This window comes from Haliotis asinina, chromosome 8 (genome assembly GCF_037392515.1).
Source record: "Haliotis asinina isolate JCU_RB_2024 chromosome 8, JCU_Hal_asi_v2, whole genome shotgun sequence".
NCBI lineage: Eukaryota > Metazoa > Mollusca > Gastropoda > Lepetellida > Haliotidae > Haliotis > Haliotis asinina.
In genome coordinates, this window is record NC_090287.1 from 19,907,409 (window position 1) to 19,930,008 (window position 22,600).

Sequence of the window (22,600 nt, forward strand, 5' to 3'; positions counted from 1 at the left end):
CCCAATTGCACGGGTTGCAGGGACTGTCTTCAGAATTATTTTACATGTGCAAGTTTAAAAGATTGATATAAGTTTGACTTGCTGTTACTAAATACTATCATAAAATATCACATGCCTGGTTGTGAACCTGAAACCCTTCCTATGAAGGGTAGCAGTGAACGAAGTGACTATTTGTCAGTATTAACCATTCGCTTCCAAGGCAAGGTATCGGTTGCCAGTTGCATCCCAGCTGATTTCAACAGCAAGTACTGAATCTTGAAATCTAAATCTAAATCTAAATTATGTCTTCTTTGGTTCATATGTTGGATCAAAACCTCCTTGTTTTTTATGTTTCATGTCAAACATATACAGGGATTCAAGAAAGGATAGGTCACTAGTTCCCCATGCTTGTTTCAGCACAGGCTCCAACAATGATCTGATGATAGAATAGCTTGCAAGACTCCTGTAATTATGGTTACAATGTGTGACCTTCTTGACAGTGTGTTATGTACCCCACTAGTGTAGACTGTGTTTATCCTAATGTCTGTTTGTTTCCCTGAGTCATGCTTGTGTCAGAAACTTTCATGTCCATTAGAAAAATCTTTTCAATGTATTGTTATAAGATAATATATGTAGAGGGAGAATTGGTTCAAACAGTCTGAAGAGGGATATATTTTCCTGCGCTCATGTAGTAGTATGAAGGCACGTTGATTGTGTTGGTTTCAGAACGTATGAGTGCGTGTCTGGACCTGTATCGAGCCCTGTCCCTGTGTCTGGATGTTAGCAGACAATGTGAAGTTGGCGACTATTCTCAGTCAGTACAAGTAGGTCATGGAATATCTCTGCAGTGGGGATTCCGAGAGGAATGGAGTCTTAAGACTCTTTTCTATGGTCTACTATCTATTTAATTCATTAACTGTCAAACAGTTTGTGAATTGAATAATATTGATATCATTGTGAAGTTCAAAGATGAAAATAGCAGAAAGTACTATTTCAAAATGCGTTTTAGATAGATAGATAGATTGGATATTTATATAGCGCACATATCCACGCACTAGTGCATGCTCATGGCGCTGGTATTTTTCCCTCGATCACCGGATGTCAATCTCAACAGCACATCGTATTTCAATTTCATCTCCCTGGGGAGTATACAACTCTTACTGCCACTAGACGCACCAAGTTTATTGTGGCTCTCTCAATATAACGAGGTACCCAATTGACTGACATAGTCACAGCACTTTGTCCAAGTTTACTGCACGTTGCTTTAGCCGCAACTAGGTGTATGCATGTGTTCATGTGGCCACCATCTGGTCATATACCAACGGATTCGTGGGTTCTTTTAAGTGCACAGGGTTGTGTACTGTACACTAGGGGTTGTGACAACACCGAAAGAGTCTGCACACAAAGTTGACTCCAAGGTTTTTAAACCCGGTCACAGGTGGGCTCGATCCCGAAACCTCAACCTCGCTGGATCACTAGCCTGGCGCCTTAGCCAGCTCGCCCACCATGCCCCGTTTTAGAATATTACATTTCTCATAGTATCAATTATTTTAGTAATAAATATATTTCAGTGTTTTGATATATACTGGACCAAAAAAAGAGAAATAAGGAATCCTTTTGGAGATAATATTTTCAGTGAAGATTGAGCACAACATTTCATAAAAATATCAAGGAGGGTATTCGTGATCCCCATGGTTTTGTGTTCAGTATATATATAGGACTCAGATCTGTGATGGTTCTCTAATCTATGACAGGTTTCCTGATCCATTTCACTGTTCGATTGTTACATGACATCATTACTGCATGATATCATAATCTCTACCTGCCCGACGTTTTTCGACGCCAGACGTTTGTGGCGGCAGACTGGGAACTGTCACCGCATCTAAGAACTCTAACTGTATGTGACTGACACTCAAACCCCCATAGGTTCCAGTTGAACAGACATCAGATCTGTGATGGACAGATTTAGATTTATAATAAATAAATATTTTTACGCATTTTCATTCTTTTGTCTGTCATCATGTTTTGTCAACCCCTATTCTACTGAGCTGAAATGTTCTAATGACGATGAGTAGGAAATCCACCACAGATTAGGGTAGGTGCGGCAGCTAGGCATGGATTGGAAATCTGCCATGAATTTGAGGCCTGCCATGGATTCTACGTATGTGCAGCCTGAATCTGTGACATAATCTGTATTACAGAGCCCCAACAACAGCATGTCGGTGGAGCAACAGGTAATGGCCTCTGAGATGCATGCTGAGTGGAATCTGTCACCCATGTTTAAGGAGGAGTCGTTAGTGATGACTTCCAGTAAGGTGCTGCCTCTCACTGTCAACTACCTGTTGGCTGTCCCATCCCTCGCTACAGGTAAATACAATAGTGGTTGGTTTAAGGAGGAGTCGTTAGTGATGACTTCCAGTAAGGTGCTGCCTCTCACTGTCAACTACCTGTTGGCTGTCCCATCCCTCGCTACAGGTAAATACAATAGTGGTTGGTTTAAGGAGGAGTCGTTAGTGATGACTTCCACTAAGGTGCTGCCTCTCACTGTCAACTACCTGCTGGCTGTCCCATCCCTCGCTACAGGTAAATACAATAGTGGTTGGTTTAAGGAGGAGTCGTTAGTGATGACTTCCAGTAAGGTGCTGCCTCTCACTGTCAACTACCTGCTGGCTGTCCCATCCCTCGCTACAGGTAAATACAATAGTGGTTGGTTTAAGGAGGAGTCGTTAGTGATGACTTCCAGTAAGGTGCTGCCTCTCACTGTCAACTACCTGTTGGCTGTCCCATCCCTCGCTACAGGTAAATACAATAGTGGTTGGTTTAAGGAGGAGTCGTTAGTGATGACTTCCAGTAAGGTGCTGCCTCTCACTGTCAACTACCTGCTGGCTGTCCCATCCCTCGCTACAGGTAAATACAATAGTGGTTGGTTTAAGGAGGAGTCGTTAGTGATGACTTCCACTAAGGTGCTGCCTCTCACTGCCAACTACCTGCTGGCTGTCCCATCCCTCGCTACAGGTAAATACAATAGTGGTTGGTTTAAGGAGGAGTCGTTGGTGATGACTTCCAGTAAGGTGCTGCCTCTCACTGTCAACTACCTGCTGGCTGTCCCATGCCTCGCTACAGGTAAATACAATAGTGGTTGGTTTAAGGAGTCGTTAGTGATGACTTCCACTAAGGTGCTGCCTCTCACTGTCAACTACCTGTTGGCTGTCCCATCCCTCGCTACAGGTAAATACAATAGTGGTTGGTTTAAGGAGTCGTTGGTGATGACTTCCAGTAAGGTGCTGCCTCTCACTGTCAACTACCTGCTGGCTGTCCCATCCCTCGCTACAGGTAAATACAATAGTGGTTGGTTTAAGGAGTCGTTAGTGATGACTTCCACTAAGGTGCTGCCTCTCACTGTCAACTACCTGTTGGCTGTCCCATCCCTCGCTACAGGTAAATACAATAGTGGTTGGTTTAAGGAGTCGTTAGTGATGACTTCCAGTAAGGTGCTGTCTCTCACTGTCAGCTACCTGCTGGCTGTCCCATCCCTCACTACAGGTAAATACAATAGTGGTTGGTTTAAGGAGGAGTCGTTAGTGATGACTTCCTGTAAGGTGCTGTCTCTCACTGTCAACTACATACTGGCTGTCCCATCCCTCGCTACAGGTAAATACAATAGTGGTTGGTTTAAGGAGTCGTTGGTGATGACTTCCAGTAAGGTGCTGCCTCTCACTGTCAACTACCTGCTGGCTGTCCCATCCCTCGCTACAGGTAAATACAATAGTGGTTGGTTTAAGGAGTCGTTAGTGATGACTTCCACTAAGGTGCTGCCTCTCACTGTCAACTACCTGTTGGCTGTCCCATCCCTCGCTACAGGTAAATACAATAGTGGTTGGTTTAAGGAGTCGTTAGTGATGACTTCCAGTAAGGTGCTGTCTCTCACTGTCAACTACCTGCTGGCTGTCCCATCCCTCACTACAGGTAAATACAATAGTGGTTGGTTTAAGGAGGAGTCGTTAGTGATGACTTCCTGTAAGGTGCTGTCTCTCACTGTCAACTACCTGTTGGCTGTCCCATCCCTCACTACAAGTAATCACCATAGTATCCAGTTACAATCGTGCAAGGTTGTCACTGGAAAAGAAGTGCATACATGCAGATGCTAGAAAATTTGTTTATATACTGAGAATTTAAAGTTAAGGGGCATGTTAGATAGAGCTTTTGATTCATCTCTGTGCAAGATTGCAGTTACACACTTTCCTTTTCAGTAGCTTAGATTACATCCTTTTTAGGTTTTTGTGAATCCCTGTGCTGTAGGTTCCAGTGATCATCAATTTTAATGTGTTTATCAAATTTGTTTTCCAGGGGTATATCTATCTTAGTTGCAGGAAATAAAATATAGCACAAGGCGTCAAGATTGTTTTTCATTTTAAAAATATGGTTTCAAAATTTGCCCTAGTGTTATGTGGTTATTTTATCAGTGACACTGGCAGTCTTGTATGAGGTATTTTGAATCCTCAAGTACCATTAAGTGTGAGGGTTCCTGGTCCAAATGGTCCTCAGTACTTTGTTGTTTGTGGTAAGTATGGTGCAGAGTTGTTGGTCCATGACTTGACTGGTTGAATGTCATTTTGTATGAAATAATAATGCAGAGAATGTATTATACACCCCTGAACAAATTTGATTCTTTAATTGTAAGACTAATCACAAACGTCTTAATATAGCCCTGGGTACTGTTAAATTATGGGAGTTCATACTTTGTGAAACATAGACATGTGAAATACCTCAGCAATTGTCAAAATCAGCTGAAAACTCATGAACTAATTTCTGATGTTTACCTTGTCAGGGAACAAGGATGCTGTAGTGACGAAGTTGTCTCCGACGGTGGTGCAGAACATGTCGGAGCCCCTCCTCCCTCTCCTGCTTCACCTGAGAGAGAACTCCCATCTGGAACTGGCTCACCGATTTGCCAGCCACATTATGTCCTCCCTCACACAACATGTCACGCAGTTCGACATGGGATTTGAACACAGACAGGTGGGTATCAACATCAAACCAGATGGCAAATAAAATGCCAAGTAGAACATCTGTCAAGTCTTAAACACATCTTCTGTGGGAAGTACCGCAGGGCCAACGTTTAGTTGTCCTCTGCTGCAACATGGAATGGGGCTTTGTTGTATCAAGTTTCTTCAGATTTAGTGACAGACTTCATTGGGGAATTATGCAGACATCCAGTCAGTTTGGGTGACCTTGACCTTATTTACAAGGTCACCATGACACTTTGACCAATTTTCAAGCTTCGGTATTTTTGAGAAAATGCATTTGCAAATTTTCCTTGTAAGACAATAGAGATTGCTACTTTGTGATGACAAATATATCAAGAACATAAACCTCCTGGAGTCTTCAAGAAATGTTGAGTGATGACTTATCTTTAAGTGAAGTGAGTTTTCTAAGAATTAAACATGTTTTCTGGCCCTGGCAACTTTTTGCATCATCAAGTGTTTCAACAACTAAAACAGTAGTTCCAAAATTGTTTGTGTTGGATTATGAGAAAATTTGATTGATTGCTTGGTCGCTTGGCCACTGCAACCAATGTTTGAATATTTCATTTGATCAGAATGGTACTATTGTTTCTTTGAGTGCCTGTTTAAGGCTGTGCTGCCTTTGGACAGTTATTCTATGGTTCTGTTTCATCTATTTCATCTAAAAAAGAGTGTGAGTTATTTTATTATATTTTTTCCTGTATGAATTCTGTTGTCACTGACAATTTCCCTCCTGTGAAACAGAGAACAGCTGAGCTGACTCAAGTTGTTAGTCACTTGACCACAGCAAAAGAAAAATTTGCGCCTCTGATGCAGGAACTCACATTTGGTATTCTCACAAAGGTACGTATTGTGTCATGGTTTTCCTGTTTGAAGTTAACTGGTAAATAGATCTGTCAAAATAGCTATGAGATTTGTCTTCTACCATGCCCTTACCAGTGCCTGAAACCAACAAACACGGGATCAACTCCGCAATTCACCAGAATTCGGTTTCCATATTTTTCAAGAACATAACCATTTACCGTTGTTGTGTTCTCTCTCTCTCTCTCTCTCTCTCTCTCTCTCTCTCTCTCTCTCTCTCTCTCTCTCTCTCTCTCTCTCTCTCTCTCTCTCTCTCTCTCTCTCTCTCTCTCTCTCACACACTCTCTCACTCACTCTCTCACTCACTCACTCTCACTCACACATGTGTGGGTGGGGTTCACTCACTGATCATTTTAAAAACCATAATCCTGATCCATTAGTAAGCAAACTTTAGATAACTCTGAATACAGACAGAAATAGTGGACCTCTCTCTCTCACTCTCGCTTGTTTCTCTGTGCAGATCTTCAATGCCCGCAAGGTGGACCAGAAGCTTGGTCTGTCCTACATCATCAGTCAGCCTCACAAGGTGATGATGGAGACACTCAAGATGTTGGTGTCTACCTCAGGGCACAACTACAAGAAACTCATGGTCAGTATTGCGTGCTTGTGTAGCACCATTAAAACTTAGTTGTTCATTGTCATTTTACTCAGTTTCAAAAGTTCTTTTCATTATGATAAACTATGGTGAGATTGCTCTGATGTTTTCCGAGTACAAGGACAGGGCCTACATTTTCGAAGCTTTCTTAGCGCTAAGATAGTTGTAAGTTAATGTTAATGCATGGCACATACAACTATCCTAGCGCCAAGAGAGCTTAGAAAATCAAGGCCCTGATAACTGCTGGTGCCTGGGTAGTCACATTAGGCTGATATACATATGTGAACACTACTGAGTGAGTAATGCCCCCTGTGCAACATCATGCTTGCCATGCATTATAACTCAGACATGTGTCAATCTTATGTGACATGTTACTTATGTTTGTTTTGTTTTGGTTTTTTGCGTTTTTTGCTGCTGTTGTTGTTGTTGTTTTGTTTTGTGAAATGTCTACTCTTAGGTTTTATGTACTGGTACTAGTTTATTCTAGTTTATAGAAAACCGAATGTGAGTACTAACATACCATGCAATCCCATTAACATTAGGTGTTATAGCACACTTAACTGGTGACTTCCATTCCAGACTACACTTTATAAAATATTTATTCTTAAGTTAAAATTGAATCACAGAAATCTGGATTGTCTAACAGATGGCCGATACAGTATTGCAACACTTCAAGTTGTATAGAATGTAACATTCAGATAGCCCCTTGTTAACGTTTTCGGGATTGAATACATAAAGAACCCTTCTGACTCCTTCTTTCCTGATAAGAAATTCAGTGTGCTTGATTGGAAGAAGTCATTGTAGTGTGGCTCAAAGTAAAATGTCCTCAGATCTTTGTTTTCAAGTAACGAGAACAGAGGTCTCACTTTTACAACAAAGAGCCAATACTCAATGGTCCAGAATAGTTTTAGAATTCCGGAGGCATGTTTCAATGCTGTGACCACCTTCTGTGCAGGCTCTGGCATCAGTGGGACGAGCGATGGGTTGTCTGCTACAGGAGGTCAAGGTGACCACCATGGCGGAAACCATGGAAACTAGAGCCACATGGGGGCATCGCCTGAGTAAGATCAAGGTGAAGGTCATATTGTTCAGAACTGAAACTGTATTAAACATTTTCGTCTTTTATGCCTGCACTCAAATGTACAAACGTATCTGCTGCTTTTCAATCACATTACTAAGAAATTTGTAACCTTTTAGTAACTATTATAATGAAATGTTGGATGCAGTTTGTAAGTTTGACAGGTTGTGGTTACATTTTTAGGATGATTTTTAAAGGATGATCTAACAAGCATACTTTATCATGTAGAGTGATACTAGAAAGGAATCTTGAAACATGTCAGAAGTTTTATGTTAAGGCACTGTATTGATGATCATTACCGATGTTTACAGATTGATTTTAAACCTGCATTCCAAGGAACTACAAAGGAGAGATTGAAAATTCTAAAAGCCATTGCCTTCAATGATGCTGCTGATGTCAGCATTATCACAGATTACTGCAAGTGGGTGGTGTCTTTTCATATCTATTTGTGCAAATTCCCAATATGTGCCTGTCGAACTGTCATTACAAACATTTGGAGTCCTAACAGCCTCACTGTCAGCTTCCCTCTGGATGAAGTCATCAGTGTCCAATGCTCTTGTGCTGCCAAGGCTAATTTGTTTTGTCTATAAATCATTTGATGACAAGAACTGTGCCCCCTCCCCACATACTTGATATAGGATTTTGTCAGAAATGTATGATGGCTGAAATTTTATCAAATTGAAATATCTCTTACCATGGTTACAGAGACTTTGACCTGGATGTGAAAGAGGGCCTGATGACCTACATCCAGCACGTGCTGTCACTGGAGATGCCTCTGTGGGAGGGGACATGCAATCTAGCCCAGCGTCGGTCTCGCACTGCCAAAGCCAGAGCAGCCATCAGAGTGCTGCCAGAATCTGACGTGTTGGAGGCAGAACTGAATAAATTATTGAAACGAGTGGGTATTCTTCTAGATTCTGACTGAAAGAAAACAGAAAAACTGATCTCTCTTAGTTCGAACTGTGATTTTTTCTGAGGCACTGAGTCTCTTTGGCTCACCAGCATTGGTTTGCTTCAAGATACAGTTTATCCTAACTAACTTATCCCTATGTCAATGACACTGCTGAGATTCTGGCTCAGAACAAGTCATTGAACTTTGTTGACATAAATCGTTGCTCAGAACATCAGTCATTGGATTGTCTGGTCCAGACTCAGTTAATCATATGATGCTGTCTAATAGGTCAAATATCGCCAAATGTGGGAACAAAGAAACATGTTGATTTCTGTGGATGATTTGAAAGGAATTTGAATTGAACGATATTTATCATGTATCAATGACACCTATGATGTCTTCGTGAAGGCTTCAGAAGTATTACATGTGCTACTCTAATCCTATCCTTGTGTCTTTTCAAGTGCAACCCCTATGACTATGAGACCATCAGGTTCTTACTGGAGGAGTTAGAGCAATACGATAGTCAAAAAGCCATTAAGGTGAGTTTGTTTCAAATTGCAGTGTTTCATGGATGTATCTATCACACACTGCGGTACACTGACCAGACCTATGTTTGGAGACATGGTTTAAGATACAAACCTGGAAAATTGTTCAATTTCAATGTTTTTATTCAATGTCCACAGTGACAACACGCATGCTCTCGCTCATCACACGGTGCACACACGCAATGCCCAGTTACCCCAACCCACCCCATGCCTCAGCACACTGCATCAATATACTGAAGTTAAGTGTATACATTTGGTTTACATTCATCACACATATGGTTTTCAATATGCATAGTCTTCCCAATTTGGAAATCTGCAAATGTGACATTATTGTGATTTATATTTCGTGTTGACTTTGATGACTGTTTTCTACAGGGTTTGAAACTCCTGGAGTATATCAGTGTATACAACAGAAGATATCCACCTTCAGAATATGAACAGCAGTACCATGGAGAAGCGGAGAGAGAGGAGGTAGGCAAAGGCAGCTATGGCTTGCTTCCAATCGGAATTCACAACTGACTAATATTGGAAACCAGTAAAACCAATCTGTGTTGACTCGCAAATTATTTACCTTTGACTCTCATTTGCATTCATCAGTAGATCTTACCATCATTTATAAAATAAAGCATTATGAATGTCAACTACTTCTTTATTGTACAACGTTTTGGGGCTATTCTTTGCGCCTTCGTAAGGTGACCATGAAGGGACAAGGAATACCCCAGAAACGTTTTGTATACAATGAAGAAGTTCACGTCTGTAACATTTTGTCGTATATTTAAATACCAACTATTACATGCCTCTCCAGAACCTTGCCATTATTGGACTACCATCTGTAAAATCCATAGTAGACCGATTACTTTCTCTGATCTGTTTTTCACCTGTATCCATATTACTTGTAAAGTGACCATTTGTTGATTCTTATTTGTATCTGCCAGTTAACCAGTATCTGTTGATTTGATCTAGTCTTGACCCCACTTGTTTTAAATAGTAGACAAGCAACTTCTTGACTTATTATTGTTGTCCCTCGTTGCAACGTGGACCGAGGGACTATATATCCAGCAGTGTACGTACATACATTGTGATTATTGTCAACGAGATATGTCTCGAACCATTGTACCCACTGAGTTCAAATGTGGGGACAGCTTACATTGGGGTATTACACAGACACCAGTTGATTTTGGTGACTTTGAACCTATTTACAAGGTTACCATGACACTTTGACCACTTTCATGACATCTCATTCACTGTTGTCCTGAGGTATTTCATGTACTGTTGTACCCAAAACCTTCTATTCTTTTTCAGAAGAAGTCCTCCTTGGGGTACATATAAGCATTTTTATGTCCATTAAAAATCCCTACGACAGTTGTAACTATTTTGATAATAAAATATTTACAAAACAAAAAACTCGTTTTTGTCTTGTGGGACCACCTTTACAGGGCCCCCCAGGCCCCCTACAGCCAAGAGCATGTAACTCTGGCCGTCTACCTCGCACCTCACTTTTCATGCTGTCGTTCGACTAGAAAGACGTGTGTGGTCCATTTAGATAGTGTTTGTGCTATCTGCCTACGGAATTATGAGTGAGAAAGAGTCAGCTACTGTATGTATGGTTCCTTTTCTTTCGCACGGGCGTTAGTTGGAATTTCTTGGCTGAAATTTTCATTCATATATTGTTGTAACTTTGCCGGTCGGGTCCTATCTTCCTGTCATGTGGCAGGCAAGATGGCGGTCTTTATGGCTTCTTTTTAGTGCGGGAAGTGTTTCGCTTGCGTCTCACTTATTCCTACGTGTTTCTTATTAGTATGTTTTACATGCTAAGATGTCTTAACCCATTTGTTCTTGTTTCAGTCAAAATGGGGATGTTGGTTTTTAAGACTTTTCGTCTTTTTCATTGCATTACACACTTGTGTGTGCACACTTGTTATTGCATTTATCCGCTTATACTTTGTTGTTTAGCTGGGTTAATGTATTTTGGCAATTTATTATCGCCCGTGCGTTTATATTTTGCATAATGTGTGTTCAATTGCGTATGTTTTCTGTACATCAGTTACCATTAGTTGGTTCTGATTGTTACAGTTTCGGGGTGCACCCAAGTCTTGGGTCTAGGCTCAGGCACGGGTGCTGTCCCTGTGGGAATCTCAAATCCAAGCTACGGCTCTGGTGTCGTTTTCCCAGCTGGCTCTAGGGGTTTTGCACCGAGCACCGGCTCGGGTGCAATTCCGCTTGCCGGCGCCGGTCCATCGGGTCTCGTATCGTTGGTCACCGGCAACCTAACTGGTGGTTCCCGAGCACCGGCTTTGCCGCCTGCCTCGGTTCCGCTCAGTGCATCGGGTGTCCCTGCTTCGGCAGCCGACCCCACAGGGTCTCGACACCCTGGTTCTTCAATGAGCCAGGGGTAGGCCGACTCGGACATCTTGGCTCTTCTGGGTCTGTTGTCCTTGTTGACGGGTCCCTTGTGCGTCGGGGTTACCGGCAACCTAACTGGTGGTTCTCGAGCACCGGCTTTGCCGCCTGCCTCGGTTCCGCTCAGTGCATCGGGTGTTGCTGCTTTGGCAGTCGACACCACGGGGTCTCGGCGCCCTGGTTTTTCAGTGAACCAGAGGTAGGCCGACTCCGACAACTCGGCTCTTCTGGGTCTGTTGTCCTTGTTGACGGGTCCCTTGTGCGTCGGGGTTACCGGCAACCAAACTGGCGGTTCGAGCACCGGCTTTGCCGCCTGCATCGGTTCCGCTCAGTGCATCGGGGTCCCTACTTCGGCGGTCGATCTCACGAGGTCTCGACGCCTTCTTTTTTCGGCGAACCGACGGAGGCCGATTCGGAGCTTTTCGCTCCGTTCGTCCCCGGGGCAGGTACGCGAATGGATCGCGGTAGCACTGACCCGATTCCACGGAGTTTCGTCTTCCTGGGAAGTGTTTACTCCGTTCAGGGTAACCGAGATCAAGGGGCTGTGCCGCAGGTGGTCGTCCCTGCGGACGCCCCCGATCCCGCGGAGTTTTGTCTTCTTGGGGAAGCGTTTGCTCCGTGTCCCTACACGGCTCAATTGCCTATTTTACCTTCACTCCTCAGTGAGGTAATTAATCTGCTCCTGTAGGGTAGCCGTTCGCGGTTCGATCTCCCGAAGCTTGACCGGCTATTTGATGGGGGACGATGCGCTATTTGACCCTCCCGCTGTCGACGAGTGCGTGTACGCCTCGATCGCGCTTGGGGGGTCGTCTGGCCAGGGTCGCCGCTTGCCGCTTTGTACCTCATCGAACCAGGTGTTGCGCTCGGTTTCCGCTCCTTTGAGGAGCAATATCGGAACGCCGTGCAGCAACTTAAGGTTGCGATGCACTCAGCCTACCTCTCTGTCTTGCAGAGGCAGGTGGTGTCGCAGGAGGACGGGGACGAGGATTTTTCCTCGTCCACGTTAGAGCGGCAACTTACGGAGGTGCATTCACATTTGACGCGCGACTTAATGCGTTCACGAGTCAGATGATGTATGCTGTGATTGGCCTTCGTAGGTTATGGCTGTCGCCAGGTATTCACCGGCTACACAGCAGGCACTGCTGTCTCTGCCTGTCCGACTGGGCATGACCCTGTTCCCGGGGGCTTTGACGGGAGTTAGTGAGGCTGCGGAGGCCGTTAGTCAATTCAAGGACTCTTAAGTCTTTTCTTGAACAACCCTCCACCTCTCGCTCGCGGCCTTCGGTCCTCAGCTCAAGCTATCCTGCGACTCAGTCTAAGGATGCGCCGAAGTGGACTGCTCCACTACAGGCACGGAAGAGCAAGGGCAGGGGTAAAGGGAGTACCTCCGGAGCCCTCAGTTGTCCCGTTGCAAGCGGCAATCTCTGCCGTCGGCCGGGACACTTTGCCTTCTACCCGAAATTCCTGTGGGTGGTCGCCTCACGTTATTACTCAGGGATGGCCACACGCCACAGTGGAAGCGAGAGCTTACTCCTTTTGCCGGGATTCGCTGCACTCCGGTGCCGAAGTCGCCGGAAAAAGTGGCAATCCTCCGTGCCGAAATTCAGTCTTTACTGGACAAGGCAACTATAGAGATGGTTCCATCAGGACAGGAGACTATGGGGTTTTACTCCACTTTTTTCCTGGTAACCAAAAAGAACGGAGGGTTCAGACCCATTCTAAATCTCAAGGGTTTGAACAACTTGATAGAGGTGCCGTCTTTCAAGATGGAGACACTGAGGTTAGTGATCTCGTCTGTAGAGGCAGGGGATTGGCTTACGTCAATCGACCTCAAAGACGCATACCTCCATGTACCGATGCATCCCGAGTTCAGGAAATACCTTCGGTTTTCCTTCGACGGGGTTTGTTATCAGTTTCGTGTGCTCCCCTTCGGCATCTCCACGGCGCCAAGGGTGTTCACCAAACTCATGCTAGTACCAGTTCAGGTCGCCAGGGCGCAGGGCAACTTTTGTTTCCCGTACCTGGACGACTGGATCCTCAGAGCGCTCTCCCAACACCTAAGTCGAGAATCCACACAGCAGGTGATGGATATTCTCACCAGACTAGGTTGGGTTATCTATCTTAAAAATCAATTCGTGCCGAGGCAGGATCTGGTTTTCTTAGGGGCGAGGTTCGAGACAACCCGAGGGGTGGTTTCTCTGTCCCAAGAGCGCATTTTCAAGGTACAGGGCATAGTGTTAAGGTTCCTTCAGTCCCATATTGCCTCAGCACGGACGTGGCTTCAGTTGCTAGGCAACATGGCGGCGACGGTGGACATAGTCTGGCGTGCACGTCGGAGAATGCTTTCCATTCAGCAGGCGTTAGCACAACAGTGGTCCCACTCGGAGAGCTACGAGAAGAATCTGGCTATTCCCCAGTGGTTGATACGTCACTTGCGGTGGTGGACAGATACCGGGAATCTATTCAAAGGTTTACCTCTGATGACCCCGGTACCGTCGCTCACAGTTCAGACGGATGCCTCCCTCACAGGGTTGGGGGGATGCGTCCTGGGCGACCTCGCGATGTCGGGACTATTGTCCGACCAAGAGGCGACCTTGCACATCAATGTGTTAGAGTTGAGAGCTGTGACGTTGGTGTTCGAACGCTTCGTGGATCAGGTTCGAAGCCGAGTGGTTGTCTAGAGATGGACAATCAGACGGCGATGTCCTACATTCTGAAGCAGGGCGGCACTGTGTCTCCGTCGCTCCTTCAGGAGGCGTGGCAGTTTTCTACTATGGTGCGATCAGTTCAGCATACGGGTTATGCCTGTGTATCTCCCAGGGGTCGACAACGTGCGTGCAGATGCGCTCTCACGTGTTCTGGCTCCCCACGAGTGGTTGCTCGAGCGGGAGATATTCGGGATTATCTCCCAGCTGTCTGGGTCGTTCTAGGTGGATCTGTTTGCCTCTGGAGTGACGAACTAGATTCCGGGGTTTTTGTTCGCGGATTCCTGATCCGAGAGCGATTGCCGCCGACGCCTTCCAGCGGGACTGGACGGACAGGGTGGTGTCGGCGTTTACGCCAATTCCCCTGATTTCCAAAGTTCTGTCTCAGCTTGCCACCCAACCAGCGCGGCTACTAGTGCTTCTCGCACCTCTGTGGCCGTCTGAACGCTGGTTTCCGGTAATACTCAGGTCGCTAGTGTAGCCGCCGGTACTATTACCGCGGCGACCGAACCTACTATCCCAGGACGGCCAGCCTCACCCCAATCCCCAGGAGTCAGTGGGTGGCCTGGCCACTGTCCGGAATCGTTTCCAAAAGAGCGGAATTCCTGCATCAGTTGCAGACACAATTCTGGCTTCATGGACGGATTCCACGAATGTACAGTGTGAGGATAGATGAGCCTGTTATGCGCGCTGGTGTGGAAATAGAGGGATTCTCGATCCCTTTTCTTCGACTGTAGTTGAAGTATTGGAGTTCTTACCGTCTCGTTTAGAATCTGGCTTAGCCGCTTTTACGATTCGAGGCTACTCCCTGGCTATTTCAGCCTTCCACATACCCGATGATGGTTGCCTTGTTGGGACAATACCCCCGGGTACAGCGTTTTCTTACAGGCGTGGACAGACTGCGTCCGGTCGTGAAATTTGTAATTTTGTATTGGAATGGTTACCCACTCCTCTCGTTTATGACTTGGCCAACCCGTCGTTACAACTGTTAAGTTGGAAAACGACTTTTTAGTGGCGGTTACGTCTGGTAGACGTGTTAGCGACTTACACGTCATGTTTTCAGACCCGGATCTTACTATGTTCCATAAGGATCGGGTTAGCATTCGCTTACCGGATTCATACCGCCCAAAAAAATTCGATCATTCGCTTCGAATGACCGCGCCTATCGATTTAACTGGGTGCATGCGGCCTGCGTCGTCTGATAATACATACCGTAAGGTTCGTGTATTAGACGTTATGAAACCTCTTAAAGTTATTTTAAGAGAATAGCCTTGCTCCGTACGGAGAAACAGCTATTTTGCTGTTGTGGTGGCGGAATGGCTGGCTATCCGACTGATACACTGACGGCATCCCGATGGATTGTATCGGCAGGCTGCAAGGTCTATATACATAAAGGCTTGTCTCCCCAAAAAAGGGGTTGTCAGCTCACTCAGTGAGAGCAGTGGCCACGTCAGAACCGTCATTACCAACTGAACAGACACTCACGAGAGTGTGCTTGGTTCGGTCAGTCAGTTCCCTGCAGTAGACAGAATAGTTCTGCTCAAGCTGATTAAGCTTTGTTTGATAACTATATCTGTTTGCACTCGGTGTTGGGTAACTATCCATTCCCATTTTATCGGCGGTGATATTTGGTGATGGTTTCTTAGTCCCGCCCTCTTTGGCTGGGTGCCTTACTTTCCTTTCCATTTCCCTGCTTAGCTTGCTAGTGCGGTATGGACAAGGTTCAGTTTGGCGAGTGTCCCGTACGTCCAGGTCTCCAAACTTTGATTTGGGTGGGCGGGGTTTCTCATTTGGGATTTCCCAAATTCTAGCCAATGGGCATGTAAGCTTTGACAAGCGGGTCCTCAGCTTTGTCACGCCCCCGCCTTGATTGACATCAGCGGTCAGGTGACCAGGTCGGTGCCTTTTCTATTTCCGTGTAATTGTAGATTTGCACTTCGATCGAATGGACTGTTGCTGTCAGACAGAATACCACTCCCAATTGCTTCTCTTCGGGAGTCTGTTTAATGCTTATATGTACCCCAAGGAGGACTTCTTCTGAAAAAGAATTATACAAACCTGTAGAGGTTATGAATTCTTTGAAGAATGTCCTCCTTGGGGTACGGCCACCCGCCTCCCCTCATTCTGTCTGATACGTTCAGCATGAAAAGTGAGGTGCGAGGTAGACGGCCAGAGTTACCTGCTCTTGGCTGTAGGGGGCCTGGGGGGCCCTGTAAAGGTGGTCCCACAAGACAAAAACGAGTTTTTTGTTTTGTAAATATTTTATTATCAAAATAGTTACAACTGTCGTAGGGATTTTTAATGGACATAAAAATGCTTATATGTACCCCAAGGAGGACATTCTTCAAAGAATTCATGACCTCTACAGGTTTGTATAAATTTGATGACATCATACTGGCAAACAGGGATAAGTTGGACCAGCGCAGAAACCGAGTTTAAGAGAAGGCAGTGGCACACAGCAATGAGCAAACCCATTTTGGTTTGTGAAAAGGATATCAGCTGGTAGTGCACATGCAGTGTATGATGGTGAAATTGATTCTGCCCGTAGCTTCTGAGACAGGCCACGAGCTGCACCCACTACATTTAATCATGGACAACCTGGGGCCTCTTCACTCACAATGGCAACAGCCAGTGGGCGCCACTCATACATTCTAATATGGGTCAACTGTCAAGTCAGTGCTCAACTTATCCTTGTTTGCCAGTACATTGGAGGATTGCACAGACACCAGATAATGTGGGTGACCTTGACCTTATTTTCAAGGTCAGCATGACACTTTGACCTCTTTTCAAACTGATGTAATAGCGATATCTCATAAACATTGCACCCAGCTGAAAAATATATTGCCATTATTTACATATTTGATGTCAGCAAATAACATGGGGGGTATCATGGTAGAGTTATAGGTTGTGGGTTACTGGTGTAACAGGCCAAACCTTCCCCTGGTCAAACCTTCCACAGGGAAACTTTGGCCTAGGACTGACTTTCTGCAGGGAAACTCTAGCCAAGGACAAAATATTTCTTTCAATTCAATAATAAAAAAATGAAGTTAAAACATCATTCTGATTGTTATGTATGTAGCAGATCTTTTAGCTTAGCTGTATCATTCCATACCTGAAATATTCATTTTCCAAAAGTAATTATGGAGTAGTAAAATAGCTTATGTGAATAATGTTCCATTACATTTATACATAAATGCAACAAATAGTAGATCATAAACAGCATGAGAAAAGACCAAGCACCCTGTGTATATTACATCTTATTTAGCCATTGAATGTGTGACTGAATGTTTACATCTTAGGACGACATGATTTGGACAGATGAAGAAAAAACTCAGTGTGTCTTCACAGGATTTGCAACAGGAGCAGGATAGATGTAGAGATGTATGATGTTCAAACATGTATGCATTCAAATAGCTACACCAGAGACAGAGACCAGAATGTACCACTTGCCAAAAACTGGGTACCAAACTTACAGTCAAAACTAATGTCATTTTGGTGTTTGTAAAAGGGTGGGAAAGAAGTAGCCTAGCTAGGCCAGAATCTCCACCTTTTGATGTAAGAACAAGGGTGGTGAAGAAGTAGCCAAGCTAGGCCAGAATCTCCACCTTTTGATGTAAGAACAAGGGTGGTGAAGAAGTAGCCAAGCTAGGCCAGAATCTCCCCCTTTCGATGTAAGAACAAGGGTGGTGAAGAAGTAGCCTAGCTAGGCCAGAATCTCCCCCTTTTGATGTAAGAACAAGGGTGGTGAAGAAGTAGCCAAGCTAGGCCAGAATCTCCCCCTTTTGATGTAAGAACAAGGGTGGTGAAGAAGTAGCCAAGCTAGGCCAGAATCTCCCCCTTTTGATGTAAGAACAAGGGTGGTGAAGAAGTAGCCAAGCTAGGCCAGAATCTCCACCTTTTGATGTAAGAACAAGGGTGGTGAAGAAGTAGCCAAGCTAGGCCAGAATCTCCACCTTTTGATGTAAGAACAAGGGTGGTGAAGAAGTAGCCAAGCTAGGCCAGAATCTCCACCTTTTGATGTAAGAACAAGGGTGGTGAAGAAGTAGCCAAGCTAGGCCAGAATCTCCCCCTTTCGATGTAAGAACAAGGGTGGTGAAGAAGTAGCCTAGCTAGGCCAGAATCTCCCCCTTTTGATGTAAGAACAAGGGTGGTGAAGAAGTAGCCAAGCTAGGCCAGAATCTCCCCCTTTTGATGTAAGAACAAGGGTGGTGAAGAAGTAGCCTAGCTAGGCCAGAATCTCCACCTTTCGATGTAAGAACAAGGGTGGTGAAGAAGTAGCCAAGCTAGGCCAGAATCTCCACCTTTTGATGTAAGAACAAGGGTGGTGAAGAAGTAGCCTAGCTAGGCCAGAATCTCCCCCTTTTGATGTAAGAACAAGGGTGGTGAAGAAGTAGCCAAGCTAGGCCAGAATCTCCCCCTTTTGATGTAAGAACAAGGGTGGTGAAGAAGTAGCCAAGCTAGGCCAGAATCTCCACCTTTCGATGTAAGAACAAGGGTGGTGAAGAAGTAGCCAAGCTAGGCCAGAATCTCCCCCTTTCGATGTAAGAACAAGGGTGGTGAAGAAGTAGCCTAGCTAGGCCAGAATCTCCCCCTTTTGATGTAAGAACAAGGGTGGTGAAGAAGTAGCCAAGCTAGGCCAGAATCTCCCCCTTTCGATGTAAGAACAAGGGTGGTGAAGAAGTAGCCAAGCTAGGCCAGAATCTCCACCTTTTGATGTAAGAACAAGGGTGGTGAAGAAGTAGCCAAGCTAGGCCAGAATCTCCACCTTTTGATGTAAGAACAAGGGTGGTGAAGAAGTAGCCAAGCTAGGCCAGAATCTCCACCTTTTGATGTAAGAACAAGGGTGGTGAAGAAGTAGCCAAGCTAGGCCAGAATCTCCACCTTTTGATGTAAGAACAAGGGTGGTGAAGAAGTAGCCAAGCTAGGCCAGAATCTCCACCTTTTGATGTAAGAACAAGGGTGGTGAAGAAGTAGCCAAGCTAGGCCAGAATCTCCACCTTTCGATGTAAGAACAAGGGTGGTGAAGAAGTAGCCTAGCTAGGCCAGAATCTCCCCCTTTTGATGTAAGAACAAGGGTGGTGAAGAAGTAGCCAAGCTAGGCCAGAATCTCCACCTTTTGATGTAAGAACAAGGGTGGTGAAGAAGTAGCCAAGCTAGGCCAGAATCTCCACCTTTCGATGTAAGAACAAGGGTGGTGAAGAAGTAGCCTAGCTAGGCCAGAATCTCCACCTTTTGATGTAAGAACAAGGGTGGTGAAGAAGTAGCCTAGCTAGGCCAGAATCTCCACCTTTTGATGTAAGAACAAGGGTGGTGAAGAAGTAGCCAAGCTAGGCCAGAATCTCCACCTTTTGATGTAAGAACAAGGGTGGTGAAGAAGTAGCCAAGCTAGGCCAGAATCTCCACCTTTTGATGTAAGAACAAGGGTGGTGAAGAAGTAGCCAAGCTAGGCCAGAATCTCCACCTTTCGATGTAAGAACAAGGGTGGTGAAGAAGTAGCCAAGCTAGGCCAGAATCTCCACCTTTTGATGTAAGAACAAGGGTGGTGAAGAAGTAGCCAAGCTAGGCCAGAATCTCCACCTTTCGATGTAAGAACAAGGGTGGTGAAGAAGTAGCCAAGCTAGGCCAGAATCTCCCCCTTTCGATGTAAGAACAAGGGTGGTGAAGAAGTAGCCTAGCTAGGCCAGAATCTCCCCCTTTTGATGTAAGAACAAGGGTGGTGAAGAAGTAGCCAAGCTAGGCCAGAATCTCCACCTTTTGATGTAAGAACAAGGGTGGTGAAGAAGTAGCCAAGCTAGGCCAGAATCTCCCCCTTTCGATGTAAGAACAAGGGTGGTGAAGAAGTAGCCAAGCTAGGCCAGAATCTCCACCTTTTGATGTAAGAACAAGGGTGGTGAAGAAGTAGCCTAGCTAGGCCAGAATCTCCCCCTTTTGATGTAAGAACAAGGGTGGTGAAGAAGTAGCCAAGCTAGGCCAGAATCTCCCCCTTTTGATGTAAGAACAAGGGTGGTGAAGAAGTAGCCTAGCTAGGCCAGAATCTCCCCCTTTTGATGTAAGAACAAGGGTGGTGAAGAAGTAGCCTAGCTAGGCCAGAATCTCCACCTTTTGATGTAAGAACAAGGGTGGTGAAGAAGTAGCCTAGCTAGGCCAGAATCTCCACCTTTTGATGTAAGAACAAGGGTGGTGAAGAAGTAGCCTAGCTAGGCCAGAATCTCCACCTTTCGATGTAAGAACAAGGGTGGTGAAGAAGTAGCCAAGCTAGGCCAGAATCTCCACCTTTTGATGTAAGAACAAGGGTGGTGAAGAAGTAGCCAAGCTAGGCCAGAATCTCCACCTTTTGATGTAAGAACAAGGGTGGTGAAGAAGTAGCCAAGCTGGGCCAGAATCTCCACCTTTTGATGTAAGAACAAGGGTGGTGAAGAAGTAGCCAAGCTAGGCCAGAATCTCCACCTTTTGATGTAAGAACAAGGGTGGTGAAGAAGTAGCCAAGCTAGGCCAGAATCTCCACCTTTTGATGTAAGAACAAGGGTGGTGAAGAAGTAGCCAAGCTAGGCCAGAATCTCCACCTTTTGATGTAAGAACAAGGGTGGTGAAGAAGTAGCCAAGCTAGGCCAGAATCTCCACCTTTTGATGTAAGAACAAGGGTGGTGAAGAAGTAGCCAAGCTAGGCCAGAATCTCCCCCTTTTGATGTAAGAACAAGGGTGGTGAAGAAGTAGCCAAGCTAGGCCAGAATCTCCACCTTTTGATGTAAGAACAAGGGTGGTGAAGAAGTAGCCAAGCTAGGCCAGAATCTCCACCTTTTGATGTAAGAACAAGGGTGGTGAAGAAGTAGCCAAGCTAGGCCAGAATCTCCACCTTTTGATGTAAGAACAAGGGTGGTGAAGAAGTAGCCAAGCTAGGCCAGAATCTCCACCTTTTGATGTAAGAACAAGGGTGGTGAAGAAGTAGCCTAGCTAGGCCAGAATCTCCCCCTTTTGATGTAAGAACAAGGGTGGTGAAGAAGTAGCCAAGCTAGGCCAGAATCTCCCCCTTTTGATGTAAGAACAAGGGTGGTGAAGAAGTAGCCAAGCTAGGCCAGAATCTCCACCTTTTGATGTAAGAACAAGGGTGGTGAAGAAGTAGCCAAGCTAGGCCAGAATCTCCACCTTTTGATGTAAGAACAAGGGTGGTGAAGAAGTAGCCAAGCTAGGCCAGAATCTCCACCTTTCGATGTAAGAACAAGGGTGGTGAAGAAGTAGCCTAGCTAGGCCAGAATCTCCCCCTTTTGATGTAAGAACAAGGGTGGTGAAGAAGTAGCCAAGCTAGGCCAGAATCTCCACCTTTTGATGTAAGAACAAGGGTGGTGAAGAAGTAGCCAAGCTAGGCCAGAATCTCCACCTTTTGATGTAAGAACAAGGGTGGTGAAGAAGTAGCCTAGCTAGGCCAGAATCTCCACCTTTTGATGTAAGAACAAGGGTGGTGAAGAAGTAGCCTAGCTAGGCCAGAATCTCCACCTTTCGATGTAAGAACAAGGGTGGTGAAGAAGTAGCCTAGCTAGGCCAGAATCTCCCCCTTTTGATGTAAGAACAAGGGTGGTGAAGAAGTAGCCTAGCTAGGCCAGAATCTCCCCCTTTTGATGTAAGAACAAGGGTGGTGAAGAAGTAGCCTAGCTAGGCCAGAATCTCCCCCTTTTGATGTAAGAACAAGGGTGGTGAAGAAGTAGCCTAGCTAGGCCAGAATCTCCCCCTTTCGATGTAAGAACAAGGATGGTGAAGAAGTAGCCAAGCTAGGCCAGAATCTCCACCTTTTGATGTAAGAACAAGGGTGGTGAAGAAGTAGCCTAGCTAGGCCAGAATCTCCCCCTTTTGATGTAAGAACAAGTGGGGTGGGGAGGACGAGGCCACACTGGGTCAGAATCTTCACTCCTCCTTTTTCACCTTAGCCCAGACAGTTTAGCCGGGGGAAGAAATGACCTGCTACACTATGTCAAAAATCTGAATCTGTCCCAACTCTAATACAAATTGATATTGACAGTGGATGTATGCACCTACATCTATACATTCAAATCCATTTGAGTCCTGAGAAGTGACCATGACTAAGAACTACATGACACAAAAGGTAATCTTCTGTGTGACCAAAAGATAAAAACTAGTAAATATGTTATATTTCTTTCATCTTCAGCAGTGGGACACATTGCTATGTTAGGGACAAACACTTGTTTTTCCTCCATCTGTAATTCCCTCGAGACTAGTAACATGGTATTTGCCCCATCTATTCCCTCAGTTTTCAGGTGTTCTTGACACACTCCCAGCAGCCAGCAAGAAGTGTGTCCCCTTCCATCCACTAATGTTTGGTGATCCCTGGAAAATTATCAGTAAGTTTGAAATTCTGTGTCAAAATATTTAATATTTACATAACAGGTATGCTGTTATTGCAAGGTGCTTTCCTTAGAATAAGGTGAACACTAATCTTCTCTCATAATTTTTTTCCACGAAGTGAAAATGTATATCTTGTAAGTATGCATGTTTGTCACATATACTGAAC

General features: G+C 45.1%; 1 protein-coding gene across 1 annotated transcript in view; it reads left to right on the forward strand.

Moving 5' to 3' along the window:
• Window positions 1–22,600, forward strand: part of LOC137295070 (kinetochore-associated protein 1-like) — a 73,882-nt gene that overhangs the window by 35,586 nt on the left and 15,696 nt on the right. The window contains exons 36-46 of the mRNA XM_067826341.1: window positions 706–803; window positions 2,181–2,346; window positions 4,808–4,998; window positions 5,748–5,846; window positions 6,325–6,453; window positions 7,415–7,531; window positions 7,849–7,958; window positions 8,243–8,435; window positions 8,891–8,968; window positions 9,350–9,445; window positions 22,340–22,430. Of these exons, the coding sequence (XP_067682442.1) occupies window positions 706–803; window positions 2,181–2,346; window positions 4,808–4,998; window positions 5,748–5,846; window positions 6,325–6,453; window positions 7,415–7,531; window positions 7,849–7,958; window positions 8,243–8,435; window positions 8,891–8,968; window positions 9,350–9,445; window positions 22,340–22,430 (1,368 nt within the window). The remainder of the gene's footprint in view (window positions 1–705; window positions 804–2,180; window positions 2,347–4,807; window positions 4,999–5,747; window positions 5,847–6,324; window positions 6,454–7,414; window positions 7,532–7,848; window positions 7,959–8,242; window positions 8,436–8,890; window positions 8,969–9,349; window positions 9,446–22,339; window positions 22,431–22,600) is intronic.